Source organism: Panthera pardus, unplaced genomic scaffold, assembly GCF_024362965.1.
Source record: "Panthera pardus isolate Hobbes unplaced genomic scaffold, ASM2436296v1 HiC_scaffold_10, whole genome shotgun sequence".
Classification (NCBI taxonomy): Eukaryota; Metazoa; Chordata; class Mammalia; order Carnivora; family Felidae; genus Panthera; species Panthera pardus.
Window position 1 is genome coordinate 56078359 of NW_026526655.1, and position 16195 is coordinate 56094553.

Below are 16195 nucleotides of genomic sequence, written 5' to 3' on the forward strand. Positions count from 1 at the left end.
AATCGCTGAAATTTTTCTACCAAATTGGGAAGCTGCTTCTGAATTCTCAACAAAGCATTGTAGAGTTGGCAATCAAAATAAAACTTTCTGGCCATCTTTGGGTCAGTAAATCTTTAAAGATTCTTTTAATTCTCATATTATGCAGAGGCCAAAATGAGAGTCCATGGAATAGCAAATGTCAAAAGATAAATACCTTGGCAATTCTTCTCTTTTCACATTCCAACCTCTGAGAGTATTAAAGACTCTGTCTGCAAGGCCTGTCCATGAGGATACTTTGCTCTTCCATGATTGCATTCAGCTTTTTGTTTTTTCAAAATGAAAATAGTTTAATTGATTTTCCCCCTAATTCTAAAAATGCTTACTATAAAAATTTGAACAGTACAGAAAAGTACAAATAAAAGTGAAAATTATCTGATATTCAACACCCATTATTAATATTTGGTAACTGGCCTTGCAGACATAGCTCTAGGTGCATGTTTCTGTACTCTGTTTATTTTCTTTATATTGCAATGTTATGTATAGGCAACTTTGAGTATCATTCTGAAGCTGTGATTCTTAGTCTCTACTCAATGTACTCAAAAAATTCCATCTTTGACTGGGGGCTCCTATTCGGCTGAGTGAACATTGCAAATATAGCAGTAGATTGAAAGCGCAAAGGATCTTTAGACCCTTACCACAACTGCACTTAAAGATATGGTTGAATTCTCCAGGCTCCACTCTAGTAAATACAGAATGGAACAATTTGCAAAGCTTGTGGTTAAAATTCAGTTTGAAAATGAAATGGACCCAGGGGCTTGGGAGAAAGCAAATGTTCCTCCTTTACCCCATACCTCACCCCCACTTTTTTTTTGCTTATTATTATAATATAAAGTAATATATGTTTATTTAGGAAAACACAGGCAAAAATGAGAAAAATAAAATCATAAGCAATCTAATCAGAATGATTATGATTAATATTTTGGAGCATATATGTTCAGTCTTTTTTTTCAATGCATATATATTTATGGAAGTATAAACACATAATTCAAAAGCACTCTTAAACTTCTGGGTTTTTTTCTTTGCTCACTGCACTGCAGTTTCTGCAGAGCGTTATTTCTATTATGAGCAGAAACCATACAAGTTAAAACTGGCTTTGGAGACATACACTTCTTTGTATCAGTAGTTTGCATAGTGACGTATGCACACCAAGGACCCAAGGTTATGGGTGTGTTTTGAAATTAATACACAAATTACTTTGAACACTGATGTATGGGAGTTCAGTTTATCCACTGGGTATGCTGCTCCTGAAGTTTAAATTCCCTCAGCAGATATTCAGCAAGTATCTTACATAACTAGTATAAATGAAGTCATGTCACGGCTAGAATTTCGATACGAATTTTATCTGCATCTACATAATTGATGAAATGTCTGTATTCCTTCAGTGTATTTTGACAAGAATATCTCATCATCTAACATCATCTATCTAATGGTATGATACTGGTGCATGCTGTGATAAGGTGACTTATTTTGTATGTAGAAAAAAAAATATATATATATATATATGTTATAGGAAAGATACCTTCCTCACTCACAGGGAAGTCAATATGCCTCTAAGGGTTTGAGACTATTACATTGCAAAATATCATCCCTATATGTACCCCCCCAATGATGGTTAACAAACAAAAAGCAGCCAGGAGAAACCTTGTCTTTGTTATCTATTGCTGAGAAACAAGCCACCCCCAAAATTTAGTGCCTGAAAACAATTGATTATAATCTCTTGCAATTCTTTGGGCTGATTAGACACAGCCAGGTAGTCTTCTACCTATCTTGCTTGGAGTCTCTCATTGATGGTGTTAGATAGCAGCTGGGGCTAGAATTCTCTGGGGGCTTGACTAGGTGGACTGGAAGGTTCCAAGGTGTTTTCTTCACTCACATGTCCGGTGCTTTGGTTCACATAGCCTCCCTCTCCACCTGGAGCCTCTTCCCCCAGGGTTTCTCCATGACCTCTCTTCCCATGAAGATAGACTTCTTACATGACTGACCTCTATGAGTGTAAAATTAAAAGCTCCCAGGACTTTTTAAGTCAGAGGCCTGCCTTTTTAAGGCAGAGGCAGAGGCCTGGCATAGTATCACTTTCAGCCTCTTTCCATAGGGTAAAACAACTCAGGGCTAGCCTTGATTCAATGTGGGGGGACTATACAAGCATATCAGTATGAGGAGCAGTGGTTCATTGGGTGCCATTTTTGGAAACTAGTAACCCAATATTCTCCAACTATAAACAGGACAAATTTAGAATTCCAACTATAATTCCAAAAATCTGGATATTTTCTGGCTCAAACAGAGTACAATTAAAGGAATGAAAAGAAGAGATAAGAAGTCTCAAGGTGATGAAGGATTTTGAAACAGTAGGTGTTTCCTTGTCCTTGCAAACCTGGCAGATTAGATCAGAGAGAGGAACGTGAAATAAACTGGCCATTGCATCCCCATTATCCAAATTTTGTGTACTCAGAAGGCTTAATTAATGATTTTTATTTTTTTGTGAGAACTCTATAACCAAGTATTACAGTTCTGACACATTTGAAGCATATACGCAGGGTTGTCTTTCCAAAGACAGCAAAAAATTCAGACAGCAGTGGAAATGTGCAAGGGTTAGTAGAATGCAAAACAGATAGGGGGAAAAATAAAATAGTAGCTAGGAGAGCCGGCAGTAAAGATTCCCATGGTACCAGAACAGGAGAGGAAAACCAGCATCCTCTTTCCTGTTCCTCTGGAGCTTCTCAGTGCATAGTATCTGTGCCCTCACAGCACAGTAGGTAAGTTTAGAGGGCAAGGAAGGACCCAGGTTCTCACATGAAGACTAATTCTGCAGAGTGTCTGCAAAGACTAGGAACCTCCTTGACATAGATGGTCTGAGACTGGGGTTCCCTTTTCTTGTGCTGAACCACCATTTAACACCAAGCAGCTTTTTGTTAATGTTTATTTTTCTTTGACATGTTTAGACTGTTATCATATTATTCTCCTCCCTCTAAAAATATGTACTCTGGAGGTGCCTAAAATAATACACTCCCAGCAATTGCAGTTTTGAAAAATAAAGGTTATTTCATTCATTAAATTCAATGGAAATTTGTTGCTTAACAAGGAAATAACAAACGCCTTATAAACTCCTTGAGGGCAACTACTGTGTCATATATGACTTTAGTATCTCCTACCCCCTGGGTTCACTGTCTACTTTCTCAGATGTAGTAGTTTTAATAAGTAACTTGAATTGTTAGGCAATATGCTCTTGTGCCCTTTGACGCAGAAGTGTCATTTCATTATGTCTCTGCATGTTTCATTGTAAATAATCAGGTTCATTGTAAATAATTCCACCTAAGCTTGTTTTCAGTGTGCAGATCATTTTGCAGGCTTTTCAAATAACAGCTGAAAAGGTTTAATTCAAGTTGAAGAAGCTTGCTTCAATTACAAGCAATTAATTTAGTTAGGCTTCACTTAGCTCAAGGAATATTTGAACATATGACTTTACAGATAAATCTTGGCAGTGTCAAATTATGCAACCAAGAGAAAGTAAGTTCTTTGCAGTTTTTTGGGCGTTGATCTGCTACAGTCAGGCTTTTTTTTCTTTTCTTTTTTTTTTTTCTCCTGTCAGGTTTTTGAATGAAATAGTAAAACCTCTGCCAGCACTATCTACTTCACCTGGCTTTGCATAATTCCAAGAAACTAGAAACTAAAAACAAGGATTACTAAAGAGTTAGAAAGATTGTTAACACATAAGAGAGAAAAAAAACCCAAAACTATTTATCTCTTCTCTCTTAAATCTGAAAAGATTTCACAATATTCCTGTTTTCAAGTACTTGAAGTTTTCTGTGGACAATGCTTAATTTTTAAATAATTGCTTTTAATGTAAAAGGCAATATATATTGTAGATTTAAAATATACTTAAAGTAACAACGAGAAAGGTAAAAATCATTCGTGAGCTTACAGCTACGATTTTAGTAAACATTAAAGTTGTTTAATTTTTTTCCTAGACACCACCTGTTTTTACAAGACGGGTCCATACTACACAAACTATTTTATAGCTTGGCCTTTTTTATTTTTATTGTTTACATCATATGCTGGGTACGTGAAAAGAAACTTGTGAAGATTATGGCATGTTGTAGTATTGCAGTCTTAAAAGGCGCCATCTGTGGTGTGACGTGTGCGCTTTGGTGAGAAGAGAAGACTCCTGGTGGGCAATACTGACCATTCTCCAACCAAAAGAGACCTCCCCGTTTGCCCACAGGGATGGGCCAGCTAGAGTGCCAGCGCGTGGGAGTAAGCGGAGGGCGTTCAGGGTGACCGAGAGCACGAGCTACTCGCGCGGTCCACGGCTGCCCTGGGCAAATCCCACTGGCCCCGGCCCAGGTATGGACGGAGGGCGAGAGGGCAGTTCGCGTCGCGCACGGCCTGGGTCTAAACATTTAACCCCCACCCCCAGGGCTGGCGCCACTCTCGGGCGGTGGAGTGAGATAAAGCCGGGCAAGGTTCTGCAACTCCAGATCAGGGAGGCGCAGCTCCGACACCGGCGCCTCCGCGGGGTCTCCAGTAGTGTTTGTTCCAACTGTTTAAACTGTTTCAAAGCGCCTGAACCCAAACGACCTTCCGCAAACAACTCTTAATCTCGCGGGCCGAGAGTTTAGGTTTTATTTGCGGGGAGAGGGAGGGATTGAGCGCGGGGACCAGGAAGCCAATGCAGCCCTCCTCCCGGCACCCCGCTCGCCTGTCCGCGGGGACCCCCGCCCGCGGCCCTTCCCTGCCCAGGGCCCACGAGCTTCTTGCGTCAGCTGGGGCGGGGGTGGGGGATTTTCGGAAGCTCTGCCTGCGCAGCCAGCCCGGGAACGACTGGCCCGGGCTCTTGCCCCGCCCTCTGGGGGGGCGGGAGGCGGAGCGGGGCAACAGCCCAGCGGGCCACTCGGGCCGTGTCGCGGGAGTGCTGCGGTGACCGGAGGAGCAGCCGTCGCCTGTGCCGCCCAGTCCGCGCCGCGCCTCGGCACCTGGGACAAGGCTGCCGTCGGGGAGCGCCACACCACGGTCCCCAGCTCATCATGATGGACTTGGAGCTGCCGCCGCCCGGACTGCCGTCCCAGCAGGTGCTGCCCCGGCCCTTGGAGCCCAGCGGTGGTTCCAGGACGGGGACAGGGGCTCAGGGAGCTGCGGACTGGGCGGGACAACCGCAGCCGGCTTCTCCCGTCTACGGCCTGAGTCCGGACTGCTGTGGCCGAGCACTAGAGCCGCTGCGCTTGCGCTGGGGCCCGAGCGGGGAGGAGGAGTAGGGACCCAAAGGGCTGCGAGGATCCTATGGGACGCGAGGAGAGTGGGAGTGCGACCCCCGAGGGCGACTATGTGGAGGTCTGGAAGCTACTTCCGTGTGCGTAGGGCGAAGGGGCCTCTCTAGCCGCGTCCCCGGCTTCCGGAGCTGGGATTCGGGAGCTCCAGCTGGAGTTTGAGCAGCCCCAGAGGTGGCAGGGCAGGAGGGGGCGGACGCTGGCGGTCTGAGCCGGCGCGGCCCGGCCCTTCCGGGGCTGCGCTGCTCCCCCGCCTCGGAGCCGGCAAAAATGTGCCTAGTCACGGGGCCGCTCTCGGGGGAGTTGAGGTCTCCTCCGGACTGGGACCCGGAGCCCTGCCCTACCGCCGCCCCCATCCACGTTCTCCGCGGGCGCGGGCGGTGGCTCTGCGCGCTCACCCTGCTGGCCCGTCTAAGGGCACCCCTTGGCAAAGTAATCAGTCCATCCATCAGATCGCTCGTAGGCAGCTTGGCGAGAAAGCCCAGCCCCCAGGGTGGGGGAGGGAGGAGGTCACTAAGTGCCCAGCGCTCTGCGATGCCCCGACGTGCGGCGGCGGGACCAGGCGCTCCCTCGCGTGGTGGGAAATGTTCGGCCTCGGAGATCCGGGGTCGGCCTCTGGCAACCGGCGGGTAAATGCGGGCGGGGCAGCGAACTGAGGTCGGACGCGGCTTTCCGATACCCGCGTGGTGCCTCCCAGTGGCGCACGCCGGATGCGTGGACTCGGCCTCCAAGACAGTGGCCCGTTGGCTGTCACGGCGGCCCTCGGTTGGCCCTTTCCTGCTTTATAGCGTGCAAACCTTGCCGCGCCGGGGCCAAGGGACAAGTTGGAGCTGTTGATCTGTTGCGCAATTGTTATTTTCCCCAGGGCGGCTTTGTCTTTGGATTTAACGTTTCAGAATTGCAGTTCCAAAATGTGTAAGGCAGGATATTCTGTGCTGTGCTGTCAAGGGTAAGAGTTTCGAGAGTGGATTAGAATTTCTGTTGATTTTAGGCTGTTAGTAAATTTTTTGCTGTCATATATTATTTCTTCCTTGGATGCTTTCGTTTTTTTCTAGTTGAGAATTTGCTTCGATTTCTTAGCATGTTTCTTTTGCTAGGGCAGAAGGTGGGACACTTGGGTTTCATAGTATTTTGCTAGCGAGTTTTGTAAATTGTTATAAAAGTGAAAACAAGTTACTGTTCATACTTTGTAGGGACTTTCAAAGAAGTAGATATTTATATTTCCAAATGTTTTTGGTAATTGGGTTTTTAGGAAAAATACTTAATACTTGGTTCAAGGAAATGTGTAGCGTAATAGGTATAAGTAAGAGCATATGTTTATACTGTTAAATGTGAAGTTTTACATTAATCTTGAAGATTTAAGATTTTAAGTTATTGATAATATATTGTGCTTTCTTGTTATTTAAAGCTGTTTGTCTTAACCCCCCCCCTTAATGATTAGGATTGTATTCCCTCAGTTCGCGCTACTATGAAGTATATTGTACTTTCCGATTTAACTGCTATTCAACAGAATTTATATAACCATCTAGCTATTTATACAGTAATCTGTATAACCAAAGGATATAAAAGGCTAATGGACTTTTGTTTTTCTAAACTGTGTTCTAGAGTTCTCTATTATTTTTAATTTTTTTCCCTGTGTAATTTAACATTCTATATATACAAAAGTTCATTAAGCATGTGTATTGCTTTCTCTTTTAAATGTGAATTTTCAGTTATATTTGATAAGGTAACTACTTTTCCTCCTTTGTAATCAGACACAGTTTTCATATTTGAAGACTATGAAAAAAGGAAATGGAGTAAAATTTGAAATCAAGTTCATGTGTGTAACTGTTAATCATATTAAATAATAGTGGTAGTCTGGAAAGATTTCAACAAAAAGTCAAGAATGGATTCTGAACTTTGTCAAATAAATTCCAGGTATGAGGTGGTACTAGGATTCAGTTTTTCATCCTGTGGGCAGAGGAGGTATTGATAAACAGGGTAGAAAGCAGAGCCTGAGATTCTGTATTTCTGTTAGCTGAAGGAACCATCCATTACCCCTTTCAATGGTGTCTCAGATAAAGTACTTTTATATATGAGGGATGGAGTTGATCTTGGACTAGACTGATTAAGATTATTTTTAAAGGAACATAAGACAGGCCTCTCATCTGAATGAATGTTAAGCAAAGAACAACTTGACTTTTTAGATACGACTTTTTAGACTTGAGAGATTATGGAAGCTGCATGTAGGAGAATAAATACACAATTCATATCAGTCTTTCTGCTTTAAAAATAATGGGTCATTCTGGAATCTTTGTTGTTAACTTGGGTTTTTATAAACAATGCTGGATAAAAAAGAACTCCTGTCTTTCTTTAGGATTACCAGGATCAGTTGAAAACCAAATACAGTTTTTCTTAATATTTATTTTCATTCAGGATGAATATTCTTCAGAGCTAGATGAGAAAAGGAAGCCTCTGTGGACTATAAGCACATTTTTTTGTTGTTGTTGAGAATTTCCTACCTACTGGCTGAACATAATTTAAAGTGGGTTTTGCATAAAAAATATTTTCTCTTGAATTTTTCTTTGATCTGGGGTTAACTTTTCAGTGCAAACTCTTGGGTGCAGGAAGAATTTGGCACTAAGATGATAATAGATGAGTTATTGGGCACTTCCTTGAGTGCCAGGAGCTGCAATAATTGCTTCACATGCATAATTCCACACTAACCCCATGGGAAATACTATTATCTCCAGTTTCCAGGGGGAGAATAGAGGCACAAAGAGGCCAAGATTCCTGCTTAAAGTGCCCCCAACTATTTTTTATTAATTACTTTATTTACATAAGTAATCTCTGCACCCAACATGGAGCTTAAACTCACTACCTGGAGATCAAGAGTCTCACATTCCACCTACTGAGCCAGCCAGGCGCCTGAAATGCCCCAACTATTGACTGGTGGAGATGGGATTCAAACCTAGATAGTCTGACTCCAATGGCTTTAAATCACCACTTCCAGACTAGACCAGGACTGCTTAAACTTTAAACAGAAGGAATAGCTCACATTTTAAAAAGTGGATTAATTGAGAAGAACTAGGGGAAAGAGAGGCAGGAATTAAAAAGATTAACTTCTGCACCTTTTCCACTTAACAAGAAATTCATTAACTTTGTATGTATTGGAGGAGGCAGGCCCTCTTAAATTCAGTGAAAGTAAATACAACCTGGTGATTAATTACCACATGGGGGCTTTTTAAGGAAGACACTGAGACCTAGAGGGGTTTCATTTGGAGGGGCAGGACCATTTCCTTCCTTCCTTCCTTCCTTCCTTCCTTCCTTCCTTCCTTCCTTCCTTCCTTCCTTTCTCTCTCTTCTCTCTCTCTCTTTCTTTCTTTCTTTCTTTCTTTCTTTCTTTCTTTCTTTCTTTCTTTCTTTCTTTCTTTCTTTCTTTCTTTCTTTCTTAAGTAATCTCCACATGGGGCTCAAACTCACAACCCTGAGATCAGGAGTCACACACTCTGCTGACTGAGCCAGCCAGGCGCCCCAGGGCCACTTCTCAATATAATAATACTTTTAAAAATTCATGGGATCTCAGCAGTGTTCAAGATTAAGGTTAGGGTTATGTTAGGGTTGGGGCAGTACATTTTTCAGGGACCATTTTTCCTTTTTCTTAATTAAATCTGTTAGCTGCTAGAACCCCCTTTGCTTACCTTTATTTGCCTTGTTAGTTGGTACATTCTCCTGTTCATTGACTTTTTTTGCTTTGAAGCAGTCAAAAATAAGTTTGATAATATATGTATATGTATGTATATATATAGTGAAAAGTGGGATTGACAGGGTTAGGCCAGGTTGAAAGTCACTGGGTAGAATGGGGAGAATTTGAATGGAAAATGGCTAGGAGAAATTTGTTGGCTCAAATTAAACACCAGTCTCTTGTTTAGGGCATTTCTGAATTGAAGCAAGCATAAGGGCTCAAGTTATCTCAATGAAGCTTATTTAGGGTTTTGAATATTTCAAAATCAAATATATTATTTCTTAGTTTTTATTGTTAAACAAGTTGTTTTCAGAATTATTGTCTTATTTGTATGAATTAAAGATGGTGCATGATTTTTAGGACCCGGTGGATGATTTGCCTGAAAGTTAGTGTGGGTAAACCCAGGGTATTTAAATGCCTGGTCCAGGGGTGCCTAGGTGGCTCAGTCGGTTTAGCATCTGACTTTGGCTTGGGTCATGATCTCAGTTTGTGGGTTTGAGCCCTGCATCGGGCTCTGTGCTGATAGCTCAGAGCCTGGAGCCTGCTTTGGATTCTGTCTCCCTCTCTCTGCTCTCCCCTGCTCAATCTCTTTCTCTCCTGTCTGTCTGTCTCTCTCTCTCTCTCTCTCTCTCTCTCAAAAATAAACAAACATTAAAAGAAAATAAGAAAATAAATGCCTGGTCCAGCCATTTCTGAAAGTTTGCTGAAATCTGTTGCATACCAGGGTATGGGAGGACAAATTTACTAATGCTTTATTTAACGTACCTCCTTTACCTTTGGCTGTATGTTTGTTTTAAATTTACTGTTAACATGAATAATAGAGTTTATATTTTGATAATATGATTTTTAGGAGTTACTAAAATTTCATTGCCACCTGCTTTTAAATATGGTCCAACAGACATTTATTGAAAGGGGTCTAAGATACAGGCCAAGGCTTTTTCAATTGCCCAATTGATATGGCATGTTTTCTGGAAATGAAAGCAAAAATTTTATAATATTTACATTCCAAAACAGTATTAGGAAAAAACAATGGTATTCTTACACTAACCTTCCCCCCCACACAGACACCCTCCCTCCAAGAAAACACCAAGACTGCTAAACAAAATTCCGTTCTGCCTAAAGTTGTTGGTTTTCTTTGTGTCAGCCCCTGCCACAATAATCACTTTTCAGTTATTGGTATTAACAGTTTTAAGAACTTGGGCTGGCTCAGTTGGTAGAGCATGGGACTCTTGATCTCAGGGTCATGGGTTTGAACCCCAGGTTGGGTGTAGCGATTACTTAAAAAAAAAAGTTAGGAACTCTGAGGGTAGGAGGCACTTTTAACCGATCATCTTTATGGCACATGGCCTATAATACCTGTGTGTCATAAAGCCTCCTATATGAGAGTCTTTCTGTGTGTGTAAGCATGTAAGTTTATTTGACCCAAACTCTGATAGTGAAGACAAATCCAGGGCATAAGAAGGGTTTAGAACACCCAAGTCCATCTGTTAATGGCCCTGTTGATAATTGGCTCTTGAGAGTCATTAGAATCCCATCGACAGCCTGTGTTCTGGAAGATTAAAAAAAATCCTTGGCAATGCCAGGTAGTCACTCCTTTCTCATAAACTCCGAAATGGAGACTTTGGTGCCTGTGGTAATAGCATACTGGCCAGATCTGAGCCCTCCGTTGCTTTTTTTTTAAGTAGGAGAATGATTGTGTAAGAAAAGAAAAAAAAAATCAGGTCATTTTGACTTTGAAGCTTTCTTTTGAACTTCAGAGTTTTTATTTTCTGCATTAGGCAATTCTGTTGCATCGCCTTTTAAAATCTCTGATATTTGTCTTGACTGTGTATTTTTCCCCCCTCTACAGCTAGATTGTGAATTTCTTGAAAGCTGGGCATAGAATTTGTATTTCTCTCCTTTTTAAACAAAAAAATAAATAAATAAAATATTTACTTTTGAGAGGAGAGAGAGCGAGAGCCTGAGCAGGGGAGGGGCAGAGAGAGAGAGGGAGAGAGAATCCCAAGCAGGCTCCACACTGTCAGTGCAGACCTCGACTCGGGACTCCCGAACCTCGAGGTCATGACCTGAGCTGAAACCAAGTCAGACGCTTAACCAGCTGAGCCACCCAGGTGCCCCTGTGCTTTTTTTGAAACAGCTATATGAGATAGAATTCACATACCGTATGGTGTACCCATTTAAAATAGTTCAGTGATTTAGTGTATTCAGAGTCGTGCAGCCATCACCATAACCGATTTTAGAACATTTTCAGTGCCCCAAAAAGAAACCCCATAATTATTAGCAGTAACTCCCCATTTCCCTTCAACTCCCTTAGTCTCTGGTAACCACTCATCCATTTTTTATCTCTGTGGAGTTGTCTGTTCTGGATATTTCATGTAAATGAAATCATGCCTTATGTGGTTTTGTGTGATTGGCTTCTTTCATTTGATACCTTGTTTATAAGGTTTGACCACGGGGTAGCATGTATCAGGACTTCATTCCTTTTTATTGCCGGCTGCTGTTCCCCTGTATGGATACACCACATTTAATTTCTCTTCTCATCAGTTGATGGACATTTGGGTTGTTTCTGCTTTATGTATTTCTTTTTGTTCCCTACAGCAATGGTTCTTAAACTTTGTTTTCTAGTTGAATCAACCATCAGTATTTTAACATGCTGACATCCAGGTCATATCCCTCATTAAAACAAAATCTGTGGTGGTGGGACCCAAACATCAGTATTTTTTTCTAAGCTTCTGAAAAGGGATTTTCCAGTGTGCAGTCAGGTATATGAACCAGTGCCTTAGAGCACCTAGCTCAGTGCTTGGTACCCACTGAAGGTATTTATAGTGATTTAGAAAATCTGGTTAGGATATTTGCCGAAAATCATGAAAAGAAGTGTCTTTGTATTTGATCACTGACCTTCACAACCTAAGGTTAACACCCAAATCTGGGATCTGTTTTAAGGTGCCTGGCGAATGTTGGAAATTCAGTAAATATAACTTGAGCTCTTTAATCCCTCATGGGGATTTGGGTGATAATTTTGTTATCAAGAGGTTTTCCCCAAGGGGGTCAGAATTCCTCTGTGTTTGGTCAGGAATGTGACCTGTGAGGACGTGCAGTCTCCATCATTTAGGGTGAGCCTAGGAAAGGCAGTGGGGACAGAATGCTTGGGCTAAGTGTTGGAGAGCCTGGAGGCTAGGACACACTTTGCCTTCCTCTAGGAAATTCCGTGCTCTGAGTTTTTCGGCCTTGTTATCCTCTCCATTTGAAGAGAACAAAAACCTTACATCTGCAAGGCAACTTTTAGCAATTCAATTTTTTGGCTCCCTGTAGTCTGCCTAGTGAAGTATACTTTATATTCTGACTGCGGTAGCTGCCATTTGTACTTACCCAAATGGCTTTCTGGTTTACATCTTTGGAAACTGGGGCTAACTTCTGAATCTTTTACGAGTGAGTGTGTGTGTGTGTGTGTGTGTGTGTGTGTGTGTGTGTGCGTGCGTGTGCATGTGTGTGAGCTACAGCACTGCAGTACCACTCAAGAGACCTGAAAGTATGGTCCCATACTGGGATCGGGCCCAGAAGGGAACAGGCACCCGGTTCCAGCCACAGCCTCTCTCTAGTATGGCCAGGTAAAACTTTGGCAGCCCACCTCCAGCCTTTCTGTAGCCATCAGTAGTTCGAAATTCTTTTAACCCATTCTTCCTTTTTGCTTTAAGATTTAAAAAACAATATCTTATTCTTTCATTTGTTCCTAAGAGTTTTGTCCTGAGGATAGGTGTAATGTGTGTTTAAAGTACCTTCAAACAGTGGGATTTCAGTGTTAACATTTAGGCTGTATGCAACGCATACTTGTATTTCAGTGAATGACTTGCCCCGGTAAAGGCTGTTTTCCTTCTTTGCTGGGATGTAGCCATCATCCAGAGTGGGTTAGTGCCCGTCTCTCCCCCCACCCCATGTCTGTGTAAGATCAGGGACAATACTGACTGCCTGTGTGGGTGGCCTGCTGATAAAGAGTATGGAACTTTGCTGTACTCCAGACTTGACAGCCTTTTGTCTGCTCTGCTTCAGCACAAAAGTATAATGCACATGGATGTAGAACTCAACCAGTTCTCAGTCTAAGGGATTAGAATACAGGGGAAAGTGATTATCCTGTTCTGTTGCTTTCTGTGAACGGAACTGAAACAGAAGGGTGACACATGGTAGAATTACTCTACTTTTTCAGGTGCTTGAGGGCTGACTACAGAACCTGTCCTTTCTGTTGCTTTGGTTTTTTTTGTATTGGATCTAGGGAGTCTTATTGCTGTGTCTGGAGACTGGAAGAGCCCTGAATTTTTTGACGTAGCAAAAAAATAAATCAAAAAATTTTTAATGTTAAAATCCTGGTAATAAAAACCACCAAAAATTAAAACTAGATTTTTTAATTGCCATAGGGGAAATTGCCAATTTTGAAGAAGTTGTTTTTGTTCTTGGTAATTCTCAGTGAAACAGAAGTAAAATATGCTTTGAGGAACCAACCCCCAAGGACAGGACCAGGGCTGGTTCACTTTATGCTAACTGCGGTCCCTGCCCTGTATGTTCTGCTGAGACCAGGACCAGGAATGAGAACCATTCTGTGAGTTCAGGCTCTTTCTTCTCCAAAGACAGAGGCTCACCCTCTGCTGGAAACTTCTTTACTTAAGGCTGAATGTTTGGGAGAACCTTGGGGCATTGGATTGAGAGTAAGGATGGTGACTTCAAGAGGGCAAATTCTGGGTTCTATTTGACTTGGAAAAAAAGGTGCTAGCATGAAAGGGAGAGAGATTGGGAGGAAAAAGAAAACTAGCTTAAGGGACTTCTTTTCAGGGACCCAGGAGGAATACAGACTTTTTGGACTTTTCCTGAGGAAAGCATCAGATGGACTTGGAATTTGTACCTGAAGATCTCCTAAATGTTTAATACTTGGATTTGCTCTTCAGTGTGCAGCCGGCACTTACGTTCTCCATGTGAGGAAAGAGAAAGCAATTTTGAGTTATTTACTTGTGGTGTTGACACTCGTTGTCTTTAGTTCTTTCAACAACCCTGTTAATGTAGGCTTTGTCTTTTCCTGAGAAGACTCTTTGGAGAGGTTAAAAAACAGCCCAGAGTTCAGTTTAGGAAACCAGAAACCACACGAGATGTTTCAGACAGGGAATTTAATACAGGAAATTAATGTATAACTGATTGGACAGACAACCCACAGGTTAGCAGCCTCAGGAAGCCACTCAGAAGCTGGCACCGCATCAGGAGCTGGCAGCACTGAGAGGGGTTCTCCCTCCCACCCTCCAGCCCCTCTCCTGTGCCCCTTCTAGTTGATGGAGTGCAAATATGTGACCACTGGGTAATTCAATAATGTCATCTTAGAAATCCCTATAGAGTACAGATGGAGTCTCCATTCGACGAGTTCCCAGTTTGGGTGAGTATTCCCAGTGTTGGTAGGTCAAGTGCCTCCCTTTCCCTGTGAGGTGCCCCTGGGATGCCAGGGCAGGATTGATTCTGTGTAGCCATGTTTTTGATGTTGCTGAAGGACTTGGGCCTCTGGGTCTTAAACTTCTGGGGAGGTTCAGAAAGGAGGGAAAATATCTTAAGAGCTGGGGAACCTCACGTCTTTTCTCAATGATCCTGAGAAATAAAGCCTTTTCTCCCCCAGAAAGATGGGAGTAAGAATGACACCCCTAGAGAACTCATCCATCTTCCTTTCCTCTGTGCCTGTGGGACTCTTGGAAGTCTGGGGCTCCTGGAGTACATGGCTCAGAGGCCAGTTGATAATGGTACTGTAAAGCTTTAGCAGTTGTGGCTGTGCTGGTGGAGGTGGTCATGATGAAGTGACGGAGGGGACAGTTAGTCTTCCCTTGCAGTCACGTTTAACCAGCTTCCTTCCAACGTTGTGAAAGAATCAGCCTTTTGATGTTACAAGGCATCTGAATACAGACAACCAGCTATTTCATAGGGAAGGAGAGGGAAAAAGCTAACATTTACTGAACACCTGGTAATACTGTAGTAGGTCTTGGACATGTTCTCTTACTTGATCTTGACAATAAATCTGTGGTGGTAAAGGCTATTACCTCCATTTTACAGGTGAGGAAACCTACTCAAAGAGGTAAAATGACTTGTCTGGGGCCATGTCGACTCATGATGGCAGAACAGGGATTTAGCATGTCCATAATCCCTGCTCTCCTGTCCGTTTTCCTTGTTCCTTTCATTTCTTTTCTTGTCTAATAACTGTGGGTATTTTGTTAGAAACTAAGGAATGAGGTACTCCTTTACAAAGATTAATTAAGGCAGTGTCCTTACCTCAAGGAGCTTTACTCAGTGTTTTCCAAAGGGAGTGCTGCTGACACATGGGCTGGACTTCTCTCTTTGGAGTGGAGGACTGTCCCACATTACAGGATATTCAGCACTATTGTGACAGCTAGGAAAACCCCCCACCCCCCATTTCCATCCAGTTTCGGTTGCTGCTCAGTGGTGGTGCCAGCCCCAGTGGAACCGCTGTCCTGCACGGTCTTCTAGAGACTGATGAAGCCAGGATATTACTGTTCCCAGGAAAGCTCAGGGCATTACAGGAGTCCCTCATGATCCAAGACGCCCAATGGTTTCCTGAAACCGCAGATAGTACTAAACCCTATATACACGATGTTTTTTCCTATACCTGCATACCTATGACAAAGTTTAATTTCTAAATTAGGCACAGTAAGAGATGAACAACAACATGATAAAATAGACCAATTATAACAATGTAATGTAATAAAAGTTATAAATGTGGTCTCCCAAAATACTACTCTCCTTGTGATGATGTGAGGTGATAAAATGCCTATGTGTTGAGATGAAGTGAGCGACATAGGCCTTGCGACATAAATTAGGCTGCTGTTGACCTTCTGACAATACATCAGGAGGATCGTCTGCTTCTGGACCTCGGTTGACTACAGGTAACTGAAACTGGTGGAATAACAGGGGACTCCATGTGTACTTCCTGGTTCTTTGTAGGAAGGCCCCATCTCCTCAGATGGCAGCCTGTTCACACCTTTTATCCTAAACCTGAAGGGAGTAACAGAGAGAGAGAGCCACGAAAGTTCTAGAAACCAGAGGGACCAAGAACATTTCATTTACTCAGGTAGAGTGTCTAGTCCAGTTCACTTAACACAGAGGTCATTGTCATTTGATATGGTAATATCGTCAT

At 42.7% G+C, this 16195-nt stretch overlaps 1 protein-coding gene across 2 annotated transcripts in view; it reads left to right on the forward strand.

Moving 5' to 3' along the window:
- Window positions 1-4909: 4909 nt before the first annotated feature.
- NFE2L2 (NFE2 like bZIP transcription factor 2) overlaps window positions 4910-16195 on the forward strand; it is a 34840-nt gene continuing 23554 nt past the window's right edge. The window contains exon 1 of one of the 2 annotated variants that reach the window (XM_053907430.1): window positions 4910-5105. In XM_053907430.1, the coding sequence (XP_053763405.1) occupies window positions 5061-5105 (45 nt within the window). In that variant the 5' untranslated portion in view covers window positions 4910-5060. Of the gene's footprint in view, window positions 5106-6094; window positions 6250-16195 lie in introns of those variants that run through there. The other variant, XM_053907433.1, reaches the window with a different exon arrangement.